The 23,166-nt window shown below is 34.0% G+C and overlaps 1 protein-coding gene across 1 annotated transcript in view; it reads left to right on the top strand.

Annotated features, from left to right (window-relative positions):
- The window catches only part of LOC141337881 (NACHT, LRR and PYD domains-containing protein 3-like), a 134,954-nt gene that overhangs the window by 82,919 nt on the left and 28,869 nt on the right, over positions 1 to 23,166 (top strand). The window contains exon 8 of the mRNA XM_073843458.1: positions 2,538 to 2,711. Within this exon, the coding sequence (XP_073699559.1) occupies positions 2,538 to 2,711 (174 nt within the window). The remainder of the gene's footprint in view (positions 1 to 2,537; positions 2,712 to 23,166) is intronic.

Here is a 23,166-nt window from a genome sequence, read left to right on the forward strand (position 1 = left end):
GCAAAGACTATAAATATACATTTTTTAAGATGCACATTAACTGAAATTGTTAAAAGAAAAGGCTTAATAAACTCTTACTTTTTAATGTGAAGAGTTGCCTGCTGTGACTCTGTGTTGCTTCAAGCGCATCATTTTGCACATCAGATGCGAATACTGTAAACGTTTAGTGCTGCACTGTATTTGTTTTGTTCTGTCTATCATATGTTGCTGCCTCATTTAAAAAAAGAACTTTCAATTTTATAGTATTTATATTTATGTAGAAATATATTGTTTTTCATAAATGCCTTTTATAACCACAATGCAAATAGCAATGAGTAACATTTTACAAGTTTTTGTGCTGCACTTTTATTTGTTCCCCACAAAATAATGTTTTTTTTTTCACAAAATGTTTGGATTTATAAAATTATTGATATTGTGTATTTTTTATATTACATATACATTATTATTAATTTTTTATTATTTTTTAATGGAGCACTCTGTGTTTACTAAGTTGTAGTTTTTTTTTTTTTGACAACTTTGTTTTCATAACTGCTTTTAATTTAGAGTTTGTGTCCGACAAAATATAAAATGTCTAATTTTGGTGCAGCATATACTGTAAATTGAGCATTTTAAGAATCAGTGATCAGTATCTGCCTCAAATGTCCTGATCAGTGCAGCACTAAAGCAAATCAACTGCCTTTTCAAAACTTATTTGAATGTCTTCAGTTTAAGGAAATATGTTTATTCATTAAATTAACACATGTGCAAAGTATAATATTTTTATAAGCAAACTGTCTTTGTTGTTGACTTGTAATTGTTTAGTCTACAGTATGTTTGAACATTGATCTGTGAGACTAAAGTGATTTATGACAATAGTAGACAGTAACAATTTCATTAGTTAACATTAGCTATTAAATATATTTTGACAGCATTTATTAATCTGTTCATGTTAGTTTATATAATTAATCATTGTTCATATCAGTTCACAGTGTATTTACTAATTAACAGAAAACTTTTGTATTAGTAAATGTTGAAACTTATATTAAGGTTATTAAATGCTAGTTGTTCATCATTAGTTCATGTTAACTAATATAGTTAATGTTATATTAATATGAATATATGTTATATTAAGTTAAAGTGAAGTTTCAGAACTTGGATAAATAACTCACATCTTAATGGGTAATTTTGCTGATTTTCAACCTTTGCATACCTTTATAACTTTTGTGTAGTTTGTAGTATATTTAAATGAACAATGTGTAGTCTTTCTCCATGTTACCTGCACACAGATATCACCATTTATTTGTCAAAAAAAGTTTGCAAAACACATTGGTTTGTTTCATATCATTAAGATTTCATGATTTTTTCTGGTTTATTAGTGACTGTATAGCATTTGCTGATGATCATCATAGATCTGAGTCATTGTTCTTTCTCTTTCTGTCTTCAGTCTGTCTTTATGCAGTATTACAGAGAAACAGTGTCTCATCCTGACTTCATTGTGAAATATCATAAAATTAAGTATAGCAGACACTTTAATTCAAAGCAACTTACAATTTAGGAATACAAGAAACAATTCCTCGTAAAGAGGCAAATAAACAGAGGAAGTGCTAGTAATACAAAGTTTGAGGCATTATTCAGTTTAGTATGAGCTAGAACAGAGAGGAATAAGGAAAAGTGAAATTAATATTGTTTTTTTATGATCTTTCTTCTTTCTCGTTCTGTCTTCAGTCTGTGGGATTGCAGTATTACAGAGAAACAGTGTCTCATCCTGACTTCAGCTCTGAAATCAAACCCATCACACCTGAGAGAACTGAACCTGAGCAGGAATAAACTAGGAGACTCTGGAGTGAAAAACCTCAGTGATCTACTGATGAACCCACAATTCAAGCTGAAGAAACTAGAGTTAGTATCATTATACTGTACAGCAGTTACAGTCAGATTAAAGTTCACTGTTTAGATTATTTGAAGACAACAGACTCAAGTCACATCATTTATAGTGCTGCATCTTCTGCTTTTTCTCCATCATCAGAAAGATTCAGCAATACTATTAGTTCATGGGTTTGTATGTGTATTAGAAAGAGCATTAAACTTGCTGAAATCTGACATGTCAAACAAATGACAGTAGATGATTTTGACAGTTAGATTTATACTGGACTAATGGTATATTTCACTAAATGTTTTATTAATGAAAATGTATATTATTTAGTATATTTGTATAGTTAGAAATTGTAAACTACACTCTAAAATTTCTTTAAAAAATATTTGATTTGATTTATTAAATGATTTTCATTAATTAAAAATGTGAAACTAGACCATTTAATTTAATAATTTAGTTAATTTTACAGTTGTTTCTCTATTGATTTAATGTATTGATTGATTATTTGTTGACTGAGGATGGGTCCAGACTTGGATTATAACTAGTGTCCTCAAATACTCCTGTCTTGGTTTGTTCATTCATATATTAGGAGTTTCCATGATTTTGCTGGTGTGTTAGGGAATATATGCATTTGCTGATGATCATCATAGATCTGAGTCATTGTTCTTTCTCTTTCTGTCTTCAGTCTGATTTATTGCAGAATTACAGAGAAACAGTGTCTCATCCTGACTTCAGCTCTGAAATCAAACCCATCACACCTGAGAGAACTGAACCTGAGCAGGAATCAAATCACAAACACAGGAGTGAATCACTTATGTGACGTACTGAAGGATTCACACTGTAAACTGGAGAGATTGAGGTCAGTAACATTCACATACAAGAATCAAAATGATGAAAATCACTTCAACAGTTTAAACCAAAACACTTCATACTCAATATCTCATGATGAGCTTGATTTCACATTATATTTGTACTTTATAATTTTATTTAATATAAGTAATTTTTTTAACTTCTGCTGCATAGTTAAAATGTAAAATTGAGTTTTTGAAAGACAGAGAGAATAAAAACAGATAAGTCACATACAAGTCACATTTTATAAATGCATTTAGAAATATTTATATTGCGATGGATAAAGTGAAATGTTTGCAAACATTATAAACACTAGAAACATAGCTATAGTCTATTTTAGTCCCCCTTACTCCACAACAAATCCTTTCAATTTAACGCCATTCAGAACAGAACAAGAATGAAAAATATAAGTAGTTTATAAGCGTCGAGCCAAAATTAATGAATTGAAAGTGAAACAGAAACTGTTGTTGGGCTCATGTAGTCTACCTCTCTGATTTGACACAAACCCAAAAACTCTCATCTTCTCAATGTATTTGTGTGCTAAACTATTATTTCTGATGTAAACTAGTCTTTGTCCTTCACTCATGTTTCCAATGGATGTAAACGTCATTCTTCACATGAGCAATAATGTGTTTGTCATACTATTTGTCAGACAGTTGTTTAATTTTGTCTTTTTTTGTAAAATATATTTATTTAGTTGTCTTGAGAAAGCCCAATTACTGAAATGCTATTTAAACTTCTTCTTCTTCTGACACTATAATGTCTGACTGCTCCTCAAGCTTTAACTCTCCAAACTCCAAACTCAGTCCAGATCTTCAGACTGATCTGACTCCAGCTTCTGGATCTTTTTGAAATTACGATTTTCCTATAAATAATGAAAAAACTGGGAAAAATCCCATAGACTTATATTGACTAATGTTCAAATGATCAAAACGCACACTGACAAAACTCCCACAATCCCTTGAGACTCAATCAAACTGCCCTTTTATGAAGACTCTGTGGAGACTCATTCTTGCTCATTCTAGCAATTTGGTAATCACGTTTGGCAACATGCTAGAAACATGCTAATAACTCACTAATCATGTTAACAACATGCTAGTAATATGCTCATCATGCTAGCAACATGATGTGTTTGTCATAACAGCACAGCGGTACGGTGCTCACACTGAACAGCACAGATTGTACTACGGACTATTTAAATGAAGCTGTGTCAATATTTGATGTGTTTGACTGTATTTTATTAGATGATGAACAGCTGCAATGTGGAGTTAGAAATGCTAGAACTGATCTGCTATGTGTGCATCACCAGCACCATCACTTCAATTATTTCCTCATAACAGCAGAAACACCTTGTAACGGGTGAATAAGCAAAGGGAAGCAAAAGCAGTGTAAACCAGTTTATTGTAGTAGATGATGATGAAGATACAAACAGAATGAGTGAAAGTCTCTCGGTTGGGTGAGGCAGGGGCAAGATGGTGCTGGTGATGTAAGGTGAAGATCCAGGTGACGGTGAACACACAAACGAGACACGGTCACAATAATCCCACGAAGACGATCACATACACATCCAGACTGACACGAACTCCACGAACACGAACTCCAAGGAACACGAACAGCACAGTGACAGAGAGCTAGAAGAATCATCTGACGGGGAAACAGAGGAATGAGTGAGTTTATGTAGAGACCGTAAATGAGTGGCACCTGGTGAGTGTAACGATCGGCAGCTGCGCTGATGAGCATGACGTACACCACAGTCACACACACACATCACGGGACCTGAGAACACAGCGGATGTGTGAACCGTGACACACCTGAAATACCTCATTTATGGTCATACAGAGAAGAGGAAGACATCATTTGAAACTATAAAGGGTTTACTTTTATTTGTGTTCAATCACAACAAAAATGAAGCATTGTGCTTTTGTTAAACAAATAAGACAAACAGGATGTGCTTTCTGTCGCCTCGCTTTCCATCAACTTATTTGTGGAGCGCCTCACAAAAATGAGACAAAACTTATCAGATACTATTTGCACACAGTTGTTTCACTTTGTTTTGTTAAATGTATTTCACATATTTATTTATTAAGTTGGCTTGAGAAAGCCCAATTACTGAAATGCTATTTAAACGTATTCTTCTTCTTCTTCTGAGACTCAAATGTCTGACTGCTGCTCCTAGAGTTTTAACTCTACAAACTCCAAACTCAGTCTAGATCTTCAGACTGATCTGACTCCAGCTGCTGGATCTTTTCTAACTGATCGGAATTAAAATTTTCCTATAAATAATGAAAATCTCATAGACTTACATTGAGGGAATGTTCAAATGATACAGCACCAGGGGTCATCACACTCGGTCCTGGGGGGCCAGTGTCCTACAGAGTTTAGCTCCAACCCTAATCAAACACACCTGAACCAGCTAATCAAGGTCTTAATAGGCATACTTGAAACTTCCAGGCAGCTGTGTTGAGGCAAGTAGGAGCTAAACTCTGCAGGACACTGGCCCTCCAGGATCAAATTTGGTGACCCTATAGACCATTTCAGGAGCTATTCTCCGGGTTAAGGAAGTGACATCTTTGATCCCAGGATGTTTCCGGTTAGTGATCGAGCGCATTCAAAACTCTGGCGGGAGGCGCTTGATGCACTGTGGGATTGTGATCATTTTTATACAATCCTCCTGCTTAAATGTGGAATTTAAAATCAGACCCTTGTCGTTCGGTGGTTGGGTGCTCACTCTGGGTCTGAACTACGATTCTGAGACGTGTTTAACGGTAGATTTCCGAGAAACGTCCCCGAGTTACAGCAGTGAAGGAGAAGGCTGGATTAACAACTCTAGGATAATCAGTGCACATTTCGATTCAGGCAAGTAAATGTCATTTTTATTTCATTTGATTATTTGTATTTCTTTACGTTAACTCTTCAAGTATGATGCTGCATAATTTAAAGTAGCATTTTGTCATTGTTTACATTTGCACCTCGCATTTTGATTCGTGTGTAGTAAAAAAGGCAAGTTTTTATTTCTGTTTTATTGCTAAGTATCATGTGGGCTATAACTAAGTTCATATTATTCGTCTAGTTATCTTGTAAGTTGACAAATGCAGTGAGTAACATGAAAGTAAACTTGAACGTCGTTCTGTGTAACAGTTAGCTGCAGTAGTTTACAAAAGGTAACGTTAATAGTAAACATTGTTTCCATCTCATAAGCTTTGGTAATGTTAATTCCAACATACACTGATGGATTAAGCTATAATAGCGTTGTATTTTAATTATTGTGCATTTTATTAATTGTTTTTCTACTTTTATCCTTAGGAGAGCCATCATCTGTAATGTAAGACACCCAAGGACAGCTGATCATTCTGCAGTGCCACACCAGACATGACCATATCAACCCAGACTTGAGGATGAACTTCAGTGTAGTACTTAAAGCTCCTGATGGCCAGATACTGACTGCTGCTTTGGATATTTGTTCCTTCTTTGTCCAGAGACTCATTACTCCATTTCAGTTCAGATGTTGTAGTTGTTTCATTTGTTGAATCATTTTATGTTCATACAAATATTTACATATCAGTACATGTGTTGGAAATAAAAACAGTTGAAAGTGAGAGAATGTTTTTGTTCATATACAGTAGGCTACTGGTCAAAAAGTGTTTTTTTTTTTTTATGTTTTTGAAAGAAGTCTCTTATTTTCATCAAGCCTGCATTTATTTGAGCAAAAATACATATAAAAACTATTTTTTTATAAAAAAAAATTGTGTGATGCAAAGCTGAATTAGCATCATATATAATATGTATATATGTGTGTTTGTCTGTGTGTACAGTAAACACGTGCATAAAAACATACATAGATACATAAATACTGCATGTAGTGTGTTTGTGTGTGCATTTATTAATCTGCAGTTATACAGGTTTATTCAAAACACCGTAGCCAGCACTGAATTGCATTGATCTTGTTTATTTGTGATCACATGACGACTCTGAGCATTCATACCCTCTTCTTACACTGTTCCACAACAACAAACTTGACCAAACTAAACACATTTGAAATCAATGACATAAGTAATAACAGCATGGAGCGCTTAGTTTAATAGCATACATTTAGCATTGCACTGAAAAGATATGTAGTGTCCAATGTAATGTACTAATAAATATAAATATTTGCATAGATATACAGACTGATCAAGCAATGCAAGTAAATTAATCACGAATAATCTCTTCAGATATATTAGGGACAAAACGTGAAGTAAGTTGCACTGTCCTGCTTCAGACTGTCATCCATTGTAAGAATAAATGTTTGTTACATTTCCACTCGCATCCAGACTGTGATATGCTTTTAGTTTAATCTCCCATGTACACACACACAGCATCGATTAGTAGCGTTTTCAATAGATTTAAAAAGTATGCTCTTGTATTGACAGATCAGAGAAATGGCGCTACCGGAAATGGTTCAGGACCAGACAAGTGCAGTAGTGCTCCAACGCGCTTGTTATTGTTTACGTCCTTGAAATGGTCTTTTCAAACTCCAGCTGTCAAAACTCCCAGAATCCTTTGAGACTCAATCAAACTGCCCTTCTATGTAGACTCTATGGAAACTCATTCAAACTCATTCTATTAACAAAACTTAAAACTTTTTAAACTTTTTTAAAACCTTTCAAACTTTCTGGTCCGGTTTTCTCAAAACAACTTAAAGACTGTCTTGGCAAACCTTGTCTAGTTGTGTATTTCTGATGTTATTCAGCGCTGTATGTCGGTGTGCTATCGGCGCTGACCACAGTCTTGTTGTTTGTCAGTTAATGATCAGTTTACATGCTTTGGTTTTATTGGTTCGGGAAAAATAACTGAAATCCCTAATCTGCTGAAATAAACAAGTTGATCTTTTTTCCTCTTTTTTATTTGCTCATGATAAATGATGTGACTTAATTTATTTTCTTCTTATTTCGTGCTCTCCCTCTTTCTGTCAATGTAGGTTATTTAACTGTGAAATGACAGATGAAGGTTGTTCTGCTGTGACTTCAGCTCTGAAATCAAACCCATCACACCTGAGAGAACTGGACCTGGGCAGGAATAAACTAGGAGACTCTGGAGTGAAAAACCTCAGTGATCTACTGATGAACCCACAATTCAAGCTGGAGAAACTAGAGTTAGTATCATTATACTGTACAGCAGTTACAGTCAGATTAAAGTTCACTGTTTAGATTAGGACCACTGGACTCTTGACATCTTTGCTGTGAAACAAAACAGAAGTAAAAAACAAAAAATGACAGGAGATGATTCTGAGAGTTAGTTATTTATCCTGGACTAATGTTATATATCACTAAATCTTTTATTAAGGGAAATGTATATTATTTAGTATATTTGTATAGTTAGAAATTGTAAACTACACTCTAAAATTTCTTTAAAAAATATTTGATTTGATTGATTTAATGATTTTCATTAATTAAAAATGTGAAAATATACCATTTAATTTAGTTAATTTTACAGTTGTTTTTATATTGATTTAATGTATTGATTCATTATTTGTTGACTGAGGATGGGTCCAGACTTGGATTATAACTAGTGTCCTCAAATACTCCTGTCTTGGTTTGTTCATTCATATATTAGGAGTTTCCATGATTTTGCTGGTGTGTTAGGGAATATATGCATTTGCTGATGATCATCATAGATCTGAGTCATTGTTCTTTCTCTTTCTGTCTTCAGTCTGATTTATTGCAGTATTACAGAGAAACAGTGTCTCATCCTGACTTCAGCTCTGAAATCAAACCCATCACACCTGAGAGAACTGAACCTGAGCAGGAATCAAATAACAAACACAGGAGTGAATGACTTATGTGACGTACTGAAGGATTCACACTGTAAACTGGAGAGATTGAGGTCAGTAACATTCACATACAAGAATCAAAATGATGAAAATCACTTCAACAGTTTAAACCAAAACACTTTCTACTCAATATCTCATGATGAGTGGGTTCATGGGTTCACATTATATTTGTGTCAAATTCTTCTCCTTAATGATTTGTTTGTAAGATGATCTTCTCTTCCTCTGTTTGTCTCTTTCTAGTCTTTATAACTGTGGCATTACAGATGTTTCTTCTTTAACTCAGTCTTTGACAAACACAAAAGCACTGCAGTTTCTAAAAGAGCTTGATCTGAGAAACAATAAGATTGGAGACTCAAAGCAGCGGCTCATTGATGTGCTACGAGACTCAAACTGTAAACTGAGGTGAGTAAACTTCACTTTGTGATATTAAAGAGATCTTCAATTTCCTCTGATATGTGGACAAATATTACCTTTCAAATATTTGTGAATGGAGATCAAATGATCATCCAGCTTTATTTCAAAGGATTTGTGTCAGAATGAAATGTAAAGTTGATCAAAATGTTGAACACAAAGGACGAAAGAGAACAAAAGCAGACTGTCAGAGCTTTCTCCAACAACAGCTGCTTTATTAATGCCATCAGTAATAGTGAATCATTCCAGTTTGAAATAGATTTGGTCAGATTGGAGGAAAACGCTGGTAAAATCAGTGCAGATTCCAGCTTCAGCTCACAGCCGTCCAGCATCACATGATCAATGTCTCTGTCTCTTGTGTGTTTTTACTTTGACAAGCAACACGTCACATTACTTTACACTTACTTTACTGTCACTTATTTACTGAGACCAATACAAATGTTGAAACTAGAGGAAGAACAGCTTTAACTAGTGGAACATTTCACTGAAAGGTTTTAGTTTTGAGGCAAAATCACATTAGTATTTGTTCTTGTGGTTTATTATATTTGGCGTTCACTCATTAGTGTGTGTTTCTCTTTATAGTGTCTCAACAGGAGTCACACAAACAGACAAACATATGAATGGAAATCATGTTCAGATGTATTCAAAACACAAATATTGTTTTAGAAATATCTATGCAAGATCATGGAAATCTAACTTTAACTTTAAAAGAAACTGTAATTGAAGTAGAAACTGATTTGTAATTTGTTCCATTAAACACTGATTTCTCTCTATCTTTTGTTCCACCTTACAGCATAGATAAAAATTCCTGGTTTTAGCAAAAGATAACTGCTGTCTATCCTAGTTGTTGGATCCTGATGAAAGCAGCAGTGAACATCAGGTGAGGATCCACAGAAGAGCTTCACTACTGTGTCTATGAGGAGAAAGAAATGTGTGATAAATGTGTGAATGTGATCCATACAGGTGAAGAGACTCAGACTTTACAATCAAATAATGCAGCATGTGTGTTAGAAACATGTGATACTGAATGATTCATGTTGATTTAGTATTCAAGCAAATGATGCTTTTGTTTTATTGAAAGCTGAAACAGGAGGAAGACGCTCAGATGAGTCTGTCTGGCTCTTCAGTTTAATAATATTTGTATTAAACTCATCCATAATGATTCAAATGTTTAAATGTGATTGTCAAGTGCAGCACTTAAATGTGTCAAAGAAATAAAACAAGTCTACAATGTGAAATGTCCATGTTATCTAAAACATTAGTTATCTCATATTTTATACACATTGTTATTCTATTCTACTTTATATTCCGTTATGTGTGTGTCTGTTATTAATGTCCAGATATCCAGTATGTTGTTTTTGTTCTGTGGATGGAGTCTCTCCTTCATCAGTCCAGACCAACTAAACATTTTTTGAACAGTTAACAGCATTTGTGTCTTTCTCGCTCCTCTATAGATAGTCAAATACATTTTTCTTTATTCACCACATTTATATTTGCATATAAATACAATGATACATATACAGTTTAAACTTTTTTTTTTTTAAGTTCACCTACCTGATTTCAGTATTATTGAAAAACAGAAATAATTATTAAGAAATTATCTAGTGTCTTATATCTGATATAAACTAGGATAGTATTAGTAACACAAGTGTCTTGAGGTCAAGAAAACAGATTAAAACGATGTTTGATTAACTCAAGCAAATTCACAGAAATATTGGAAACCGATAAAATTGTTCTGGTTATAAAGTGTAATGCAAAACTTTGCGGTTTAAATCTCACAACGGTGTGAAAGGCCTAGCGCAGTAGCGGCATTAAACACACGGATAAGGTCAAGATATCTAACAATTGTAGGTGTACTTAGCAGAGATCAGTCTGTTGTGTCGTTAGAATATATTATGAATATTTGTACGTTTATTTTCATTTCGACGTTTTAATGAACACTGCTACAGAATTTGTCTTAGTGGCATTCAATGCAATATTTTATTAAAAGATAACGCGGTGGACTGTTTGAGTAATACTCTCATCTGTCACAGTTACTGTCCAGATTTCTCCGCTTACGGACATCCGACTACACAGAACCTGTAACTCTATCATAATTATTTAAAAATAGATATACATTTCATGCCTGACAACTATTGTCATAGTTCTGTCTGTTTGTGTACTTAGTTTCTCCCATTGTCTTCCCCTGTCGATCTGTCTGCTTTGGTTTAGCCCTCATTATCATCATCCCCTGCACCTGTCTGTAATTATCTAGTCCCTTTATAAGTCTATCTTTGAGTTCAGTTTACTGTCGGTCTTTGCTTTGTGTATACGTTGCGTGTGTGGAAAGATTTCATGTTCCTGATCAGTCTGCTCCTTGGATATATTAAAAGACTCTGTTTGTAATTCGTGTCTCGTCTCATCGTTCCAGCACCAACCCGTAACAACTATGTAACTGACAAAAAAAATAATATTTAAGCTAAACAAACATTTACAAATCTGAAACATGAGAACTAAGATATGTTAAAAAATGTTTTCTTAAAGAAGAAGAGATTATTACGTCAAACATGACAAGTGCGTAGTTGCAGTTGTACCTGTTTCCTGGAACAAAAACCTAAAAGACAAACACAACAACTGAATAAAATGGTCTGAATCATCCCTTTCGCTTAAAATAACTGTGATTTATTTATTAATGGCCTGTTTAGAGATGCGTACAAAGACAATAGTGATTCCACACCGTCTTCAACTTGTAATGTGTAACTTTATGTGTTTTTAAATAAGATAGACGTACATGTAGCAGAGGAACAGTAGGATTGGTGATTAAGATTTTGTAGCCAGATCGGGGGAAAAATGCTCTGAAGTACTTCACAATCTCAGTTTAAACACTTTTTTGTAGAAGGACCTTCATTTAATTATCTTATACTGTACTAGTTCTTGTTTTCCTCCAAACATTCACAGCATGTTTGACCTGAGAAGTATGAGAATAGTCTTCGTCTAAAAATTGTACAAAAACAGTGACAAAGGTATAACGTAGTGGACGAACAATCAAAATCAATATTAAAAAACTTCCAAGATAGTTCAGAAGAGAGGGTTTCAGTATTAGGTATTTGTTAAACTGATCCATATTTCTGTTGTGCAGACATATTTCTTGCATAAAAGACTATGTCTAAAACCTTTTCAATGGGGAGCAGTATAATGTTATGTTTCTTAATTGATCAGGTTACAACAAGGTGCCATATACCTCTAGCAAATCTGACAAAAGCAATGCTGAATGCTGACGGCTCTCATAGAGAAGGACTCGCCTAAAGACAAATACAGTCCAACAAACAAGATGTGAACAGAGTCATCTATGGCGTTATTCTTTAGTCAAAAGTTATGAGCGTGTAAGACATGCTCACGAGCACATTATGTTATTTCACACGCGTAAAAATGAACCTTCAGCTGGCATGATAAAAGTACTCGCGCACAAATTCAACAACCGAGAGGTGTACAGGCAGCTGCGCGCGAGCAGGATTCCACTGTACAAGCAGAGTTAACCTATGAGAGTATGCCAGGCGCTCGCGCGCAGCTGCCTGTACACCTCTCGGTTGTTGAATTTGTGCGCGAGTACTTTTATCATGCCAGCTGAAGGTTCATTTTTACGCGTGTGAAATAACATAATGTGCTCGTGAGCATGTCTTACACGCTCATAACTTTTGACTAAAGAATAACGCCATAGTCATCCGTAATCCTGATCATTTGATGATGGAAAATGTCAGTCGTAACATATCAAGAGCAGGATTTCTGTATTCTGGATGCATTATGACACTTTTCTTACATGATGTGTAACTGGGTAACTAGTCTTATTGAATTGATGATCACGCTTGCCGTCTTATTTGGGGTTTGTAAATGTAGGGGAAAAGCATGGATGATAAGATTTACTCTATATCTATGTGGGTCAAAAATAATAACCTAAGAAAATGGCCATAAACAGTTGAAACAAGCTCAGCTGATACAATTAGAAAAAGATTAACATTTAGAAAAAGCAATAAAAAAAAACAGTCCTCACATGTGTTGTTTGATTCAAGCGTAGTTTACAACTCTGAAAAGTCAGTGAGTATCTGAAAGAATTTGTGTCAATGTGACATGAGATGCATTTGAAAAGTAGGAGCACAGCATTAAGTGCAGAACTAGATCATAGATCCACAGGATGTCAGATATTGGGCTCAGGATACTCTACGATATGGACACTTTTTAGCCTTTAAAACAGGACTATGTTTTGAAATAAAATAAATATAACATTTTCTAAAAGATACAACCTAAATATAGAGATTACCAGCTCTGCATCTGACACAAGCTCCTTCGCATACATTTAAAACAAATGAAATATTATCTAGTTAAAGACTTTGGCAACATGTTTTATTGTGTGTTTGTGAAGGGATTAAACGTTGAAGATTATGTTTAAAATAAGAAACATTAGGAATCTAAAGCGATTGAAACCTAATACAAATTGTTCTTTAGTTGAAATTTAAGCAAGAACCACCGGACATCGTCTGTAGGGAACCTCTGTCTTAGAAAAAAGGTTAGCAGACTAACATCTCAGATCATCTGGTCTACTAGTCATCCATCTCCCCTTCGATCTGTGTGAGGATCTGAAACAGACCATCAGTTTCTCATTGTTTTGTTTATATTTCAACTTAAACATTTTTGTAAATCTTTCATTCACAGAATGGACATCATTGTTTGCAGAAAAATGTAAGCCATTTTTATATTTTTATGATCACCTAAAACTTTTGTAAATGTTTATTTTTATACACTGTTACATATAATGTAATTGTATTTATTATCATCTTTAAAAGAAGCAAATTATGTGTTTTATAAGTTCAACAAACCTAAATAAATGCTAAATACATGTTTAAAATGTATAATGAATGATTTGTTTTGCTTTTCTTTAGTAACATGTTTGTTACACTTTTTTTTACTTGAGTCTCTTTTAGCTTCAAATGTTTATGATTTATTAGATGTATTATTATATAACACATATACTAACATAAATGTGATTTATGATGAAATATCTTGAATAATTTAGATCACTTGCAAACAATATTTTATTAAAAATGGAAGTATGTTGATTTTTTTTGTGACGGGTAGGTGTACAGTTTGTACAGTAAAAACAATAAAAAACAACAACTTTAAAAATATAACAAATGATGTTTCTATAAATTATAAATATAATTCAGGCTCCAGTACAGCAGGTGGCAGTAACTGTTCAGCTCGTTCGAAACCCTCCAGAAAAACCCACGAAGAAGACGAAAACGAAAGTAACTACGGAAAACACGCAGATAGCAAAACAAAGCGATGCTTATAGGATTTTATCCAAGATATGTCCTAGAAAACATTTTATAGATACAACTTTAGCGCAGACCCTACTAATTTTAACACTCGCGGACATTTTTAATCCAATCTGTCTGAGAGATATGAGAATTATTGCTGACAAACTACAGGCCTAAAGGACAGAAAATTATCTTTTCAAATACTTAAAAATGCTCTTCTTAGTGGACAAGACTGCAAGTAAGTTTTCCAAAAGGGGTTATTGAAGACGAATGTGTTTCTAAAGGTATTTCCGTATTTTCGCTTCTGTTTTTTTTTTTTTTTTTTTTTTTTTTGCTGTTGTTTTGTGATGCGAAATCGAAAGTATGTTTAAATCCGCCATTTCTCGTGAAGACCATTTGTTTATTCTACATGGCAGTGCATTTGTTCATAACGGACTTTATTTGATCTAGTGTTTTGTGTTGCTGCTAACTCCAGATATTTCTTGATCTCATTAAGGGTCATCATCTCCAGGTCAAACTGAACAGCAGATAGTTTTCTCAACCCAGTGCTGATCTCTGGCAGTTTATCTGCAGTATGTCAGAGGAGCGAGGAAAGGACTCTCCGTCTGAGATGAGTCTCTCACACAAACAGAGGTAAGACAGAGTCTGTTTTCACACAATCATTTTAAACACTGCTGGACTTTCACATGTTTGCTCTAAAGAAGCTTTGCTAAAATAACATTAAATATATTTAAAAAGTAGCCAATAGATTATAAATATCTGAGAACTGAAAATCAGAATCATAATTTACAGTCGCTCTTCAGTATTTGATATGTAGATACTTGAGTAAATTATTCCACATCAGTGATTTTGTTTTTAGGTCATAAATGTATATTCAGACATTTAAAAACGACCACACACTTAATTTAAAGGGGTCATATGATGCTTTTTAATGTTTTCATTTTCCTTTAGTGTGTATCTGTTTGTGTAAGATCTTCAGAGTTATAAATGTTATAGTCTCCTGCAAAGCGATTTATTCTCTCTAACAGAGAACACTGATCCAGAAATGACTAAAATGCCTCGACTGAAGTCCAGATATTACTTTCACAAATTTCTGCATCACAATGTGAAATATTAGCGTAATGATGTCCAAAGGTTTCCACAAAGAGAAGACGAGTCTTCATTGAGTTGTAGTGTTGTCGTCATGTTGTGGAGACGCTGTGTTTGGATGTGAATGCAAACCAGCTTTGTTTGGAATCAGTGGTTACGATTTATTCATCATGCTGTTCCTGAGCCGTTAACCCAAAGGTTAGCTTGTGTACAGCATGCTTTATGGAGCTGCAGTGCATACACACCTGAGCTATACACAACCTAAATAAACTGTAAATAAAATACAATAAACCACACCTAAATAACTGTGTTTTATGTTGGCACTTCAGGACATAAAGTTGCTACGGTGGAAAAGAAAAATTATAATTTTATGAGATTGTATCTGAAAGGTAAGAGAGTTGCAAAATGAAAGCTTAACACTGTGAAAGGTTCAGCTCAGACTTGGACTCTGTATCAAATGGATAATTATTACGACGACATTGTTATTGTAACACCCAATAACCAAAGTGATGAACTTTTAAAATAGTGTCATATGGTCTCTTTAATTTAAGTATGCTAACAGAACTGTGTAGCACTGACATTTCTTCTCTCAAAAAAGGAAAGGTTGTCTTCAATTAGATCAGAAATGCTTTACAGATATTGTGAAACAAATGTGAGTCTGTAAACAAGAATGACTGCTATCTTTAAAGCTCTGCAAGTATTTCTGTGAAGGACTAGAGGATATGATTGCCAATATAAAACATGGATGAACCTCCTGTAGTAAAGTTTTTCTCTCTGCATCATTAGTGTAAGATCAGGCTCACATGTGTCCAGCTCTGTGTCTGTGAAGAGTGACTGCTCAAAGGGTGAAGTACCAGACTTCAGTGGAGAAACAGCATCACAAACCATACGGTATTTGATGTTTCTTATTTTTTCTTTACACATGTGTTAGAAAGTGTATAATTATCATTAAACTTTATAGTTCATAAATGTATCAAATATTTGTTTTCCTTTTGCTAGAACATGTTTACAAGAGATTTTAGTCATATTTCCCCAGAAATGCAATAATTTGATTTATTTTATTGAGCAGCGGGCTTCAGAATGAAACCTTAGATCCAGATTTCCAGACTAAAAGGAACCACAAGGACTTTACAAACAGTTTCCTACAGATTTTCCAGGTAATGAAACACATCTTCATGAATAATTAATAAATATGACAAACAAATATGTTATTGAATAATAGTGCAAGAGAAATGTTATTTCTAATTCTTCTTGACCATTATTTTTTAAGAACCCATAAAATAAGAATGTATTATTAATACTGACAGCTAATTAACATTAGTCTTAAACTGATTTTTACAAACATTTTTAATTATTAAAAAATATTTTTATCAAATATGGATGAAGATTTTTTTCTTTCATTTATTTTTTTCTTGCTTTGTAGGATCTTGAGAGCATAATAATCACATTTCTAAAGAAAGAACTGGACAAGTTTAAGAAAATATTACAAAAAGAGAACGTGCAATACTTTGTGAAGGATTTTAATGAGAACAGAAGCAGTATCAAAGAAGCAGCTCTTGATCTCACACTCTACTTCCTGAGAGAGATGAAGCAAGATGAAGCTGCTGATACTCTAGAAGGTAAGAGACTCATGACAATCTGCCAGACTCACTTATAAATGTAGGAGAGAAAATAAGATTAAAATATTCTGTATTTTTGTTTCTGTTTAGATGAGCTGTTCTTCATTCATCAGCTAAAATGTAGCCTAAAGAAGAAATATCAATGTGTTCTTGAAGGAATTGCAAAGCAAGGTGACTCTACACTTCTGAATAACATCTACACAGATCTCTATATCACTCAGGGTTGTAGTGAACAGGTCAATACTGAACATGAGGTAAGACAGATTGAAGTTGCTTCCAGACGTCATGAATTACAGGAAATACAGGTTGAATGCACAAATTTGTTTGAAGCACCTGAACAAGACAAGCAGATCAGAACTGTACTGACAAAAGGAGTTGCTGGCATTGGAAAATCAGTCTCTGTGCAAAAGTTTGTTCTGGATTGGGCGGAAGGAAAAGAAAATCAAGATATCAGCTTCATATTTCCTCTTCCATTCAGAGAGATGAACTTAAAGGTGAAAGAAAAACTAAGTTTGATGGACCTTATAACTCAGTTTTTCCCAGAGACAAAAAAACTGAACCTTACAAGAAGGAACCAAAAAGTACTGTTCATTCTTGATGGACTGGATGAATGTCGACTTCCTGTAAACTTTAAGGATAATGAGACGTGTTCTGATGTATCTTCACCAGTCTCTCTGGATGTTCTCCTGACCAACCTCATCAAGGGAAATCTGCTTCCTTCTGCTCTCATCTGGATCACCACCAGACCAGCAGCTGCCAGTAAGATTCCTCCTGACTGTATCGACCGGCTGACAGAGATACGAGGATTCAATGATGCACAAAAGGAGGAGTACTTCAGAAAAAGAGTCACAGATGAGAATCTGGCCAAAGAAATTATTGATCATGTTAAACAATCAAAGAGTCTCTTTATCATGTGCCACATCCCAGTCTTCTGCTGGATTTCAGCCACTGTTCTCCAGAACATTTTAGAGGAGAAAAGAAATAATGATGTGAAAAACAATCAGGCTGATGATGCCTCCAAAACACTGCAGGAGTCAAATACTGAAGACACTCCCAAGACTCTGACACAAATGTACACACACTTTCTCAGATTTCAGATCCAGCAGAGCAGACGAAAGTATGATGGAGAATATACACCAGATGTTTCCTGGGATAAAGATGCCATCTTTTCACTGGGGAAACTGGCATTTCATCAGCTGGAAAGGAACAATGTGATCTTCTATGACACAGATCTGGAAGCCTGTGGTATTGACGTCTATAAGGCATCGGTGTATTCAGGCATGTGTACCCAGATCTTTAAGGAGGAAACTGGGATTGTTCTTGGTACCATGTACTGCTTTGTTCACTTGAGCATTCAAGAGTTTATTGCAGCTCTTTATGCACATCTGTTTCTAGACATAAAGAAGAGAAGTATATTTGTTCATGAGTCTACAGAACAGGAAAACAAAAGTGAACCCATGATTGATTTGCTCAAGACTGCAGTGGACAAGGCACTAGAGAGTGATAATGGACATCTGGATCTTTTTCTTCGATTCCTCCTTGGTTTGTCACTCCAGTCCAATCAGAGACTCTTACAGGGTCTGTTGACACAGCAAAATGGAAATGACCAGAGTAAAAAGGAAATAGTTCAGTACATCAAGCAGAAATTTGAAGCTAATCTGTCTCCAGAGAGATCCATCAATCTGTTCTACTGTCTGAATGAACTGAACGACCAAACTCTGGTGAAAGACATTCAGACCCACCTTAGCAAAGGAAGTCTGTCATCTGCTGATCTTTCACCTGCCCAGTGGTCTGCTTTGGCCTTTGTATTGTTGACATCAGAGGAGGAGCTGGAGCAGTTTGAGCTTCAGAAATTCAAGAAATCAGACGAGTGTCTCATTAGATTATCAGCAGTCGTCAAAACCTCCAAAAGAGCTCTGTAAGTTAATCATTTTTTGCTTTCATCTTTTATCTAGGGCTCCCATGCATCCTGGAAAACCTGAAAAATTATTCTTAAAAATAATTACTGATTTTCTTTAGTCCTGGAAAATGCGTGGGAAATTAGAGAAATATACACTGTGTGCATAATTATTAGGCAGAAGAAAAAAAAGTTGCATGTTAATTGCAAAAAAAGTAAGAATTAATGTTAAGAATTAGATATGAAACCATCAGGAACCATTTAGTCTCCACTGCCACCATTTTCCAGAACTGCAACCTACCTGGAGTCTCCAGAAGTGCAATGTGTCAGGTTCTCAGAGACTTTCTCTTTTGAGTTTATCCTCCAGAATTTGGCAGTAAGTGTTGGGACTTCAGTTTTAGTCCATCTCCTGTCCTGTGTCTTGCAGAGATGGACCAAAATGAACTCTTAACCCTTGTGCGACCTTATGGACATTTTTGTCCATTTCAGTTTTGTTTTTTGTTTAAAGTGTGTCTGTGTTAATGCCAACTGCATAAAAACGTGGCTCAGGTGTGTATTTTTATTGAAATGTTAATATTTCACCCTCATTTCCTTCAAAAAATCGATTTTACCCTCCGTACAAAAAATACTCACACTCAGGACAAAAATGTCCACATTGAAACCCATTAAAACTGCATTTTTTTTTAACCCAGGGCCATTTGACTTTAAAATTATGCAATATTTGCTAATAGGCATTCATTCTATCGGAAAGGCTTCAAATTTTAAATTTTTACCATTTTTTACTAGATCGTGCCATTTTTTTTCAAATTTGGCATATGAAAGAAATACTCACTTTTTGTGTTTTCTGCTTATGCATATTATAGCCTATTATAGAGTCAATTGGAAAAATAATGCAGCTAAAATTGTGTGGGTATGTTGGTAAGGATGTCAGAGTGTGGTTTGCATGTGTTTACTAAATTTTTTATGGGTGTAATATGTTTGAAAGAAATGATATTGTACTGGCAATCAAAAATCCCACTCCATATATGAGTCTCACCCTTGGCAGGGTCATAGGGCCATGTGAAAACTAGGAATAAGGTCAAAGAATGTTAATGAGCGTTGAAGACTTTTCTTTTTCACCCAAACACACATCTTATTCCTTGATTGCACTTTTTCATTTGTTATTGTTTTTGTACAGAAATAAAATGTGAGCTTGAATTTGATGTAGAATTTCAGAAGCCCTTAAACAGATTGTTTTTGTTTTCACCACAAGAAAACACTGATTGTTTAGTCTGGTAGATTTTATACAAAATTTGAGTGTTCGCACAGTCCAGACAGACAAAGCAAAACCTATACATATTTGGTGCTTGAGGGCTTGGTCATTTCATTGGTTGCAAGATGAAGAGATGTTACTCAGCAGAGGAAGCTCTGGAGCTAGTGTTGCCCACTGACAGACAGCATTATGGAAATAAACCAGCTTTTAAAGCATTACAATTCTGAAAATGAATTAATGTTTGGTAATTATGAATGGAAGAGATGCTGATGAAAAACAACAGTCAGTGAAAGTAGAAAAAATATATTAATATATAACATTTCTATGACAGTTCTTTGACATGGATATTTTTGTCCATTATGGCCCTAAGTGTTAGTTTTTTTTTTAAATCTGACACTACATAAAAAATATAAATGCCTCAAAATGAATGTTGTTGTTCTTCATTGACACACCCAAGAAGCTAATATGTAAAGAAACAAAATTCTGCTTATCATTCAATATATGGAAATTAACTACTATTTTTAATTTTTTCATAAAAAAAAACACCTGTGGCATTATGTAAACAAACCAGAATTTAAAGGGTTAAAATTCTGAAAATTAATGAATGTTTGGTATCTATGGATAGAACAGATGCTGGTTAAAAAATTGACATCAGTGAAAGTGGGAAAAAATATTAATAAATCATATTTTTATGGCAGTTTTTGGACATGGGCATTTTTTGTCCATTTTGCACCTATGTGTAACTTTTTTTTTTTTTTTTGAATGCACAAGGGTTAAAGCTTACTGCCAGATTCTGGAAAATATATTTTTGAAAGGTGCTGCAAGAGGATGTGGTGCTGGTCCTTTAAGAGCCACTCTCAACTAATCTGTCTATAAAGTCTATAAAAAAAAAACAGTCTCCATGTTTTTCACAACACTTCAGAATGTTATTCTTATTAATTGAGTCATTTTTTAGTTTTTTTTTTGCCCAAGCAAAGTCTCTGAGAACCTGACACATTGCACTTCTGGAGACTTAAGGTAGGTTGCAGTTCTGGAAAAAGGTGGCACTGGAGACTAAATGGTTCGATGGTTTCATAACTAATTCTTCATCGTAAATCTTTGCAATTACCATGCATCTTTTCTCCTCCACCTATTTTTCTGACAATGCAGACGCAACAAGCGTTTTTCTGTCCGGTGGTCATGCCTTAACTTTGCAAATTCCAGTATTGCATTAGTATTGCATCCTTCTCATGGGCATTTAATAGTTTTAGATTTTTCAGTCTGAAGTAAATCTTTTTTTTTGGCTCATTTTATCTGTAAAAGAAAATGTGCCTAATAATTCTGGACACCTGAATATGAGGAGTTTTTCACTTCCAGCCTTCATGGACAATTATATTTCACTTATAAATAATTAAATATGAAATGAATAGTAGTTATTAAGATTGATCTGGTTTGGAATTGGTCAAATGTGCTTGGAAAAAATATGACCACAATATCAGCGTGCCTAATAATTATGCACACAGTGTATACTATCATGAAAATCTTGTTAAATTATAAAATTTATAAATTTTAATGTAGTGTTTTCAAGGTTTGAAAAATGTTTGGATTTTGGATGAAGTGCTTGAAAGTGCTTGAATATGCAGTTGCATCAATTTCATATTAATTCCCTTTTATATTAAATAGTAATTTTTTTGTTATGCTGATGGAACAGAGCAGCAGATAAAATATACCAAGAGCCTATTACTCAGTCCATGATGTCTTGAAAACGTCAAATACGTATTATGTTTAAAACGAGAATTTGGGGCTCACAAAATCGCCAGCCCGATGTCTTGGGGCTGTTGTGTTTTCTAGTCGGGCTACCAAAATGTTTCACTGGACTATTTTAAAGTAGAGGGCTCCTGTGGGTCCTTAAAACACCTCAATTTAGTTGTATCAAATTTAAGGCTATAAAAAGTTTTAAATTTATTAAATAGTATAAGAAAAGGCTTAATTATAAGTTTAAGAGTTGGGAACAGAAATACTAGAATCGCGATAGGGCTGGATAAAACTTCAAAAGGCAAAGACGTCATTGAATATATATGCACGCTGCACGTTTCAAAGTCAAAACGCGGCAAGGATGTCTTTATATGAAAGTATCTGAAGTTAACGACTGTCCTCACAATGCTTAATGTTCAATACTGCTTTGTGTACAGCCGTAACTAGGAAAACGGTAATATTTCAGCTCTTCTAAAGCGCCACCTTGTGACAGAATGAATTTGCGAATTTTCAGTTTAGTCAGATTATTACAAATATTGACCCATGTTTTTATGCAGCAAACACATTAGTGTTGTAAATGTGAAAGAAGGTATGTGCTTTCTAAAAACCTAAACAATTAAGACAGTAATAATTATGTTTTAAATAAATATTATAAATTATATACTTGATTTATACCTTTTGAAGTTATAAAGGCTGAAATGCCATTGTATAAGATGTTTTGTTTTTGTGAAAATCTGAATTATAAATAATGTCATTTTATGGCTTAATATGTTACTGTATATTGTCCAACCACACTTATACTGTGTTCATTTTACTTGTGCAGCTCTTAAAAAGGGTCATAAATTGCCTTAAAATGATATTTAAAAATTCTGCAGATACACTGTAAATAGTGAAAAAAAGTCCTTGATATTTGTGAATTGAAAATATATTTTAATTGACAATTACACTTCTATCTGATTTTCTATGCTTAAAAAATTGTATTTTTTCATTTGGGCTAGTTAAATTTTGTTAATTTTATAGTTTATTTTTGATTACATTTTAGTAATTTTAGACTGAAATGTATTTGTGAAAAACCTTCACTTTTTTTTTTACGAATTTTAGTTTAGCATCATATTTTTTACAGTCATTTTATACCAGTCATTAATGTGTTACCACAGCCCTACTCCACTCATACAGTATTTTATTTGTGCAGGTCTTAAAAAGCCTTTAAATTATTATTTTTTTTTAAATACTGCAGATACTCTGTAAATTATATTAATTAAATATTTTAAATTATATAATTTGTATACTGTATGTTGGCTATTTATATTAGGCAATGTTATATAACAATCCATACAGTTGTTTTTTATTAGCACAATAACAT

The sequence above is a fragment of the Garra rufa genome, chromosome 7 (assembly GCF_049309525.1).
Source record: "Garra rufa chromosome 7, GarRuf1.0, whole genome shotgun sequence".
Taxonomy (NCBI): domain Eukaryota; kingdom Metazoa; phylum Chordata; class Actinopteri; order Cypriniformes; family Cyprinidae; genus Garra; species Garra rufa.